The sequence below is a fragment of the Nannobrachium achirus genome, assembly GCF_963921795.1.
Source record: "Nannobrachium achirus genome assembly, chromosome: 1".
Lineage (NCBI taxonomy): Eukaryota > Metazoa > Chordata > Actinopteri > Myctophiformes > Myctophidae > Nannobrachium > Nannobrachium achirus.
This window is the reverse complement of record NC_137810.1, coordinates 50599543-50609542: the sequence shown is the minus strand read 5'-3', so window position 1 is coordinate 50609542 and position 10000 is coordinate 50599543. Positions and strand designations below refer to the sequence as shown.

At 45.0% G+C, this 10000-nt stretch overlaps 1 protein-coding gene across 1 annotated transcript in view; it reads left to right on the top strand.

Moving 5' to 3' along the window:
- ddr2a (discoidin domain receptor tyrosine kinase 2a) overlaps positions 1-10000 on the top strand; it is a 54684-nt gene that overhangs the window by 21189 nt on the left and 23495 nt on the right. Inside the window, exons 3-4 of the mRNA XM_080728215.1 lie at positions 6039-6141; positions 8766-8997. Coding sequence (XP_080584341.1) covers positions 6039-6141; positions 8766-8997 — 335 coding nt within the window. The remainder of the gene's footprint in view (positions 1-6038; positions 6142-8765; positions 8998-10000) is intronic.

Here is a 10000-nt window from a genome sequence, read left to right as displayed (position 1 = left end):
CTTCAATCCACTGTCTTGACACTCGAACCAAAATTGTTCTATAGACCATAATCTACAAATTGGAAGTGAAAAATAAACTTTAACACACATTTGAAATGAAAACAAAAAATTACATGTACAAGGAACCCCACTAGAAGGCATACGTTTCTAATCCTCGCGCACAGCATGTTTCCGCGTTGGTTAAAATAGCTGATCTACAAGCTCACGTTGTCTCGTGGATGCGACGCGTTGTGAGCTTGCAGATCAGCTATTTTCGCCGTGCAACACACATAGGACAAAGTATAGTCAGGCTTGCGAGACACGTAATGAGGAGGAGATTAACAGTGCAGCTGCAGAGTGCAGACAGCACCGCATATCAACGTTCACGAGGGGCTGCGTGCAGTGTGTGCTATTGGAGCATGTGAATGAAAAGAGAGACGAGAGGACAGACGACCGCGGAGGCGCGGACCGCCGCATGAACGGCCGACGAGAACGCCGACGAACTCCGTTCACGGGCATCAGAATGACCGCGTTCGACAATATCGTTCATCAAGCGAAAACAATTACGTTCAGTTCACGTTCGCCCAAAATATGAACGTGTTCATGAACGATCGTTCTTTGAACGCGTTCGGGTACAACACTGTGTGTGTGCACTGTGTCTGCGAGGCGGACGGTCAGTGTGCAAAGCGAAAGTTAAACAGCAGCTGGAGGTTTATTCTTCGCTGTATGACGTTGTCGCTAAACATGCACCCTTAATCTACAAGCCCACAACGTATTGGATCAGCGACGCATTGTGGACTTGTAGATCAGCTAACTTTTGCAGCGACGAGTGGAGACTTCTGCCTCGCGAGACCAGCCGCCTTTTAACGTTACATGCGTCCAGAATCTCGGGAAAAGTGCGGCAGATTTGTTAATTAAATATTAATTAAATCGAAACTTAATTTTCTACTGTGGAATATTCTTTTATTGTTAACATTCGAAGGAATGTTCGAATATAGAATATTCTTTCACAGCTCTAACACATTGTGAGGTCTGCTATTTTCAATATTTTCAGGCCCTTTTGGTGAAACCCCTGCCTCTCTAACATTCTCTCCACGTCCCTGCTCCTCTCTCCCTCCCTCCCTCCCTCTCTCTCTCTCTCTCTCTCTCCTCTCTCTTCTCTCTCTCTCTCTCTGTTTCTGTTCATCTTTGTTTATACCCCCCACCCCCTCCTTCTCCCTGTAGGATGCGGTTGAGGATCTTGATAATGACTCCTATTTTCATCAATTATGTCCCAGGCAATTACTCACTGTTTTCCCAAACTGGCGGCATTGCATTTGTACGGTACTATGCGGCCCGGTCAGCGTCACTCTGTCGATCTGGCTCGCTCGGGGGCTTATGTGGAAAAATTACACGAGTTATGTTTCTGACTGTGCATACACCACGTGACGAAACACATAAGAGCCCTGTTATTATGATTTCTTCTGGGTTTATTGTGGTTTCCTCATGACAATGGACATCTCAGCACGGGACTGTGGAGACAGTTGGAGTGAGGAAGATGATACTTCGCATGTGTACAGTGTGAGCACCAGCCACGTGCACACATAGACATCAAAGGGGGCATGAGCCCCTGCCCTTTTATCCGTCTGTAAAAAATTCCCTCTCCAGACCATGAATGTAGTTTTTACTGTGGTGAAAGAAACGCAAATGCCCTCTTTCCATGCCATGTCATGCCATACCTGAAGGCAGCATTCAAGAGAATTGCCTTGTCCAAACGCTCCAGAACTTGAATGCAGCAACTCATGTTGAAAGAATTGCCCTCTCTGTGTAGAATTCCATGCCGTTACGCCACATCTCCACTTGATTATGCTTAGTTTTGTGTGGTATCAAGTACCGAAAATAGCCGACCTCCAAACTCACAATGCGTCCCTTTTAGAAATGTCAGCCCCTGCCTCTCTAATATTCTCTGCACGTCCCTGGTGAGCACCGCATGTCTATGTAAACGAGCCCTCGTGTGCGACTCTCACAAGCTAGCAAAGAAACGCCAACCAGTCCCAACAACGGCGGTGAAAAAGTACTCAAATTTCAGTTCCTTTCCCCTCCATCAGTCTGACCAGGGGGAGGCAGTATAGAGAAAAGGACTACTGCGGGATTACAATTACAATTATGGTTATTGCTATAATGACACCAACAAAATGAAAATCAGAGATGTGTGACCTCGTTTCAGTTGACGACGTGGTCTGCTGGGTGACAAGCAAGATATGGGAGGAGAAATGGAAAGGAGGCTAAGAACATAAAGGGGCCTTTTCCACCGGCAAAGATGGGATATGGGATGGCAACTTTCTTGGAACCTTGGTTCGTTCTTGGAACCTTGGTTCGTTCTTGGAACCTTGGTTTGTTCTTGTGAACCGGCCCCGAACCAACTTTTACGGTTCAGAACCAACTCGGTTCTCGGTGGAAAAGCTCACCTCTGGTTCATCCCATATGGCATAGACGCAAGAAAGAACCCGAACCGGTTCATTGCCAGTGGAAAAGGCCCCTAAGTGTGTCTGTGCGTGCGTGTGTATGTATGCATATATGCGTGTGTGTTTGGGGAGGTTATAGGATGAAGAATGGGAGGAATGGGGATGAATAATTAGAGAGCCAGAGATCTGGGGACAGCAGGGCTGAGCAGAATGAGGTTGACAGCGGGACGACAGAAGATTAAGGGGAGAACGAGGTCTCTCTGACATCTGGAAGAGTTTTTTTTCTTTCGTTTGCGAGCGTTTCAAGCTGTCACCGTGTCACTGCCAAGACGAGGCCTGCCTGCGTGGGCGCTGACGTCTACAGCCGGCCTTTTTGCGAGCAGCGCGTACGAGCGGTGTATCGACTCGTCAGTGCCAGCGCGGAGCCTTCTGAAGTCTCCCCGTCTTAGACTTTTTAAGCAAATATTTTGAGGAGATCAAGAAAAAAAGGGAGGGGGGGGGGGGGGGGGGAGAGAATAAGGCACAAGAAGGACAGAGAAAAAGAAATAGCAAAGCGACAGAAAGAGGCCTTGGATGTGGAGGTTTTGCTGTTGCTGGCAGCTTCTCAAAGGCTTTCAGTCAGACGAGGGGCCAGCAGTCTCCCAATAACTTCCGCCTCCACTCCCACTGACCGCCGTGACCCAAGGCTATCACACACACACACACACACACGTGCGCACGCGCATACACGCAGGCACACACACACATGCGCGCGCGCACGCACGCACATACACACGCACACACACCGTGCCAGTTTGTGCCACACCACACACTACACTTTGTTATCATGCACCTGCACAAACAGGGTGAAATCCAGTTTCTCTATGGGCCTTTCATCCATAAACAAGCCTTTCTTAGCAGCCATATCCTGCTATATGAGCAGATATCAGTGTTGGAACCAAAACCCTGCACCCAACCCAACCCAAGCAGAGATAATATTGATGGAAAAATCGGGTTCTATTTCGGCACCCATGAATCAGGAAATTCATTTGGGAGGCTCATAAAAACGTATAATAGATGCCATGTCTTCTGTGTCACGCGCGGTTATCCACCCCGGCCCGCTGAGTCTCTATGAAACGCCACAGAGAGCGATGAAAAGAGTTCAAACGCAAACCAGTTAACTTTAATCGCCTCTCGCCACCGAAGGGGAGAAAGGGTGCGGGGAGAGTGGTTGGTAGGTTGGTTGAGACCACACAGGAGAATGAGGGAGGAGGGGAGGAGTAGAGGGTGAGGGGGTGGATGGGTATGCAGGAAACGGAGGGCATATTGGTTCTATCAACCACATGGTGGGGGCGAGATGGGCTCTCTAACCTGTGGGTCCTGACACACACACACACACACACATGCACACGCGCGAGCGCGCGCGCACACACACACACACACACACACACACACACCAGCTAGAGTACTGTACATCTGTTGGGATACCAGCAATGTTTGGACTGGCAGGGATATTGAACCAATCCAGCTACATATTTCAATGCAGCAACCACACTCTTGAGTACCAGGAGAGTACTCTCGGTGTGTGTGTGTGTGTGTGTGTGTGTGTGTGTGTGTGTGTGTGTGTGTGTGTGTGTGTGTGTGTGTGTGTGTGTGTGTGTGTGTGTGTGTGTGTGTGTGTGTGTGTGTGTGTGTGTGTGTGTGTGTGTGTGTGTGTGTGTGTGTGTTTGTGCGCGCGCGTGCGCGCATGCATGGAGGTGGCCACCCTATTCGTCAAAAAGCATCCATCATGTTGAGTATTCAGGTCTTTTGACAGAGGTGGGAATCAAATAGCTCTGTCCTAAGCCTATAGTTTATGCTCCTCCATACAGCCATTATACTATACGTTGCTGGTGAAAAGAACAGGTTTTAAAAAAATAAAAAGCTTTACCAACGTCTGAGAATGTCTGAGGGGTGTCTGAATGATGGTTTCAAGTTCCTGCTGGTAGCCAGCACCAGGGGTGTTCCACCAAATTCTGGGCCCTGTGTACTTTAACTATTGAAAAATAGCAGATATACAAGTTTGCAGCGCGGCACTTGGTTGTAGATCTGCTATTTTTGAAAAAACGTGAACTTTTGTGCAAGTCTTTGAATAATTGAAATCCTTCTAAGGTTTTTTGAAAAACCTATGTTTCTATGTCAGTTGTGCTCAAACTTTTTCATGTCAAGGACCCCCAACATGATATGTATTTGGCCACGGACCCTCATCTCAAAATATTTAGTTCCAGGGACACCCCCCCCCCCCCCCCCCCCCGAAGCAAAATTTGAATTACAAATGTTCGCTTGAAAAATACATATATTCAAAGATTTGCACACGTTTTCACGACTTTTCAAAAATAGCAGATCTACAAGCTTGTATATCTGCTGTTTTTCAATAGCTAAAGTATAAAATAATTAAGGCCCCTCCACCTTGGGCCCTTGTGACGCCCCTGGCCAACACTGTGGTTGATCTAAGAAGGGAAGAAAGTAGATCTGTATATTCATGACAGAGACAAGTGCAGCTCATTGTTGATATATAATCCAGGTAAATATGGTGTGCAAGTCTGGGTGCTTATGTTTTCCCTCTGAGTGAACTCCATTACAATCTGACCATAAATGTATATTTAAAACCTTTTCCCACTGACAATATGTTCTACAAGGAGCTTTCTTATATTTACAGGACAACAATCAAAGCTTTTATTTCATCCTAATTTGCCATAATGTGCTATAAATACATTGTTCTCTTTTCAAGCCGACACAGAGGAGACTCTTTGTGTCTCCTACGAGATACACAATATTATTATCATAAAATTATTGTCCTAGGAATACGACCAAAAAAGGGAAATATCCATGAATTAAAGTCTCCATGGGGGGCGTAATTGATAGGAAATAAGTAATTGTTTGGGTGAACTACTCCTTTTCATACCAATACTTTTGTACTTTTAGTTAACTCATTGACTGCTCTATCACAAGTTTCCAGAGTTATTCCCGTTGTTTGACGCCACCATGCCCGAGTTTCACGAGTTTTGGGCAGTTTTTGCACACACACACACACACACACACACACACACACACACACACACACACACACACACACACACACACACACACACACACACACACACACACACACAAAAACAACTGGACCTCCTTCTATCTACTAGGCATGATCGTGACCGTGAAATTGTATGTTTGACCCCCATACCAGATACCAGCCCCATCTTTCAAACATGGCAGCCATGTTTGTTTACATTGGATTTCCAAGAGATTTATTTTCTTTGAAAGCTGTGAATGGCATGGACTCTCGTGGTGCATGATCTATGCATGGGCGTGCATGATCTGTGCACTATGAATTACATGGTCTATGGAGACTTGTGGCATCCAGGGACTTTGGCTGCCATTTTTAAAATGCAGCGAATGAGTTCATTTTGAATCCCGGACCCTTATTTGTAACAGAGTATTTCTACATTGTAGTACTGATACTTAAAACAGAACATTTTCCACCACTGATTTTCTTTTGTTCTATTCTATTCTATTCTATTCTATTCTATTCTATTCTCTTCTAACTGTACCCATGCTGTTCTCAGGTGTGTTTAGATATCCTCTCTATGTTCTCAGGTGTGTGCAGGTATCCTCTGGGCATGTCTGGCGGACAGATCCAGGATGAAGACATCTCTGCATCCAGCCAGTGGTCTGAGTCTACTGCTGCTAGATATGGCAGGTAGGCCTCATGCACGCACACACACACCTAAATGCTCATGCTGTACAATGTACATCCACTCTCACACCGTCACATGCACACATAGATAGTATAGTACAGTATATATTGTATAGTTGCGACCGTAGGTCACATTTAGTATGAAAACCTGCAGATAGTGTCTGTCTGTCCGTCCGTCCGTCCGTCCGTCCGTCCGTCCGTCCGTCCGTCCACCCATCCGTCCGTCACATGTCACACTCATGTCCAAGATCCCTGATTCTTGGTGATGTCACCATCAACAACAACAAGTGCTTGTGTCTATATTGTGTATGTCGGGTGAAAACCTGTTCAAAACTGTTACTTTTCACCTCCCTATATGAGTGTAAATAGGTGCCATGCAAAAGTTATTGTGTGCAAATATTATTGTGTGTTCTAATTCCAAGTTCATGTCCAGTGTTATATTTTTTTACCAAATTCTGGAATTGCTTTATTTAATATGTTTGCCGATGTGTGTGTTTTGTGTGTGTCTTATTTTACTTTTGTATTATTATTGTTTGTTTGTGGATTATTTGCTGACAAGAAATACTTGTGAATTTGTATTACTTTTCAGGATTCACATTCAAAAAATATCAAAAGTTGCAGATCTACAAGCTCTGCGTTTACTCTCGGGCTTGTAGATCTGCCTTTTCATGCTTTTGTGTGATGCTGTACTATGATCAACTAGGACGTTAATTTACGAAGAAAAAAAAAAAAAAAACAGAGACGATATTTACCCCCCTTCTTAATGACAGTGTGTGGGCACCCTGGCCACAATATGATTGTCACCAGGCTTTTCTCTTCGCAGATAAGTAAGCCTGGCTACGCGAGGCTAGTGTATGGGTGGGTCTGTTCCTGTAAGGTGGCTGTTTATTTGCAGTAAACCACAAACTAGGGTATCAGTTCCACTCAGAACCACACTATTAAGGAGGCCAGGGGGAGTGAGGCGGGGCTGCACGCGCCCTCTGTCTGTACCTGTCTATGTGAGTGTGCGTGCCGTGCACACACGTGTACAAGCCTGTGGGTATGTGTGCATGAGTGTGTGTGTGCGTGCGTGCGTGCGTGCGTGCGTGCGTGCGCGCGTGGGTGCTGTAAAGTGTGGGTGGCCTTGACTAAGTATCAAGGATAATGATGTAATACCTTTTCTCTAGTCGACAATCGGCTGTGTTTTCAGTCTTGCCGGGCTCCCGGCAGCCCCGGCCAGCCCCCTAACCCGAAATGAACAGTTTCAAATGAATTTACAACGTAGGCCTTCGCCGAGCTGTTTTTATAACTGCATGAACTGAAATCCACCGCCCGCACTCACTTTCACTTTCCTCTCACCTTTCTCTCCCCATCCTGTCCTAATTTTGCTCTCACTTACTCCTTTCCTACTGCAATTATAATGTGTGCTATAAATCCACTCACCATCACTTGGCCTGCAAATTGTCTTAACCACCTGAACCCTCTATATATAGCATCCATTTTGGGGGTGGCAACATTCTTCGAAAATACCAGATCTACAAGATCACAACATGTTGCACGATGTGAGCTTGGTAGATCAGCAATGTTTTTTTGCGTAATGAATTTTTCCAAATGCTTTACAATCTGACGTTCACCCGACAGAAGATTGATTGATTGATTGATTGAAGAATTTATTAAAAGATTGCAATAGGAAAAAGTACAGTTTCATGACAGCACAAATCTCTTGTACACGGTCAACTAAAAGGAGATCCTAGTAAGCATTATGGCTTATTTACACAGGAACCACTTTATGTATCTCATATAGGCAGCCATGCAACTCAAGGCACAGGCTTTTGGAGGACGATCGCACGATCGCACACGATCGCACAGTAAAAGTGTTAAAGGAGCTATAGTCAACTTTTTCTTGAAAAACAGACACTAAAATAAAAGATTTCGATATTTTATAAAAAAGATTAAGCTTCATGTGTTTCTATTCACAAATGACCACAAAAAGCGTAACATAATGATAAAATAATCATTTTGGCCATTGTCAGACTGACTTTGTTTACATCCCTCTTCTATTCTATATAGATTGATAAGGAATGTAAACAAAGTCGGTCTGACAATGGCCAAAATGATTAATTTATCATTGTTTTATGCTTTTTTTTGACATTTTTGAATAGAAGCACATATATGAAGCTGTACTTTTTTCACAAAGTACAGCCCTGCTTCATCATACAAGGCTGTCGCACAAAAGTAGTGAAAACAGCAGATCTACAAGCACACAACGCCTCGCACCGCGAGGCGTTGTGGCGTTGTGTGCTTGTAGATCGGCTGTTTTCACTGGTTTAAATAATTTTTAAAATGATAAATGCAAAGCGAGCAGTTTTGGACATACAAGGTTTTCACCCCACAACGACGATATACATCTATCCACCTGTTTCCGCGGGAGTTTACTGGAGATTATTTGGACCTGTTTGGATCACACTTTAACAGCAGACATACAAGCTCACGTCGCGTCGCAGATGCAACCGTTGTGAGCTTGTAGATCACACTCGGCTGCGGCGCCGGAAGCTCGGTACAGCGTCTGCGCAATGCACTATGGGGCGTTGGAAAGTCGTGGATAAATAAGGGATAACTCTCTCTCTCTCTCCCTCCCTCCCTCCCAGGTTGGAGTTTGAGGAAGGGGATGGTGCGTGGTGTCCTGAGACCACAGTGGAGCCGGACACGCTGAAGGAGTTCCTCCAGATCGACTTGCGTTCTCTTCACTTCATCACGCTGGTGGGCACCCAGGGCCGCCACGCCGGGGGCATCGGCAACGAGTTCGCCCAGATGTACAAGATCAAGTACAGCCGCGACGGCAGTCGATGGATCTCTTATAGGAACAGGCAGGGCAAACAGGTGAGTCTATCTATATTAATAAGAGGTGATTAAAAAATAAACACGTTGATCATTATCACTGCATCAGCCAATTCAATAATCAACAACATACCATGGGTGTCAAGCAGGGACCTCTCATTACATCGCAGTATTCGCGAAGTGACGTGTTTTGAGCTTGTAGATCTGCTACTTTTGCTATTTTTTTATGTGAATCCTGAAAAGTAGCAATACAATAATCAGCACATTTATCACTTTGACTGATTCAGGAATCATTACAATTACCATTTTCACAACCGAATAGAGAATTAGAACTTACCCATGATCTCTGGCCTTGATGCCAAATAGATAAAGGTCAATGTCAGGACCAGGGGCCTGACCGACTGTGCTATAAAAACATCTGTGTGTGTGTGTGTGTGTGTGTGTGTGTGTGTGTGTGTGTGTGTGTGTGTGTGTGTGTGTGTGTGTGTGTGTGTGTGTGTGTGTGTGTGTGTGTGTGTGTGTGTGTGTGTGTGTGTGCGTGCATGCGTGTGCGTGTGCGTCTGTTTTTTACCTTTATAACACATTACTGATAAAGACACTGTTTATTCAAGCTCAGCGTCTGCTCTTCTTATCATTTCTTTATAAGCGGTTGTAGAGTTTTAGCTGGCATGCGTCTGCAGCGACACTATAGTGATGGTACATTGAACAGGGAAGAAGATAGATGAGTTATTGATTTTCCTTTATCTGAAGCCAATTTAGATGGGAGTCTATGATTTTGTGATTGATATCGAAGCATAATCTATGACTTCAGTTTGGGTTCTGAAGGTCAAGGCGTGTGTTTGTCCCAGGGGTGTCGCACCAAATTCTGGGCCCGGGGTACTTTAACGATTAAAAAAATAATAGCAGATATACAAGCTCACAGCGCGGCACTGAGTGCCGCACTGTGAGCTTGTAGATCTGCTATTTCTTTAAATTGTGAAAAGTCTTTGAATATTTCAAATCCTTCTAAGGTTTTTTGAAAAACCTATGTTTCTACTGTATGTCA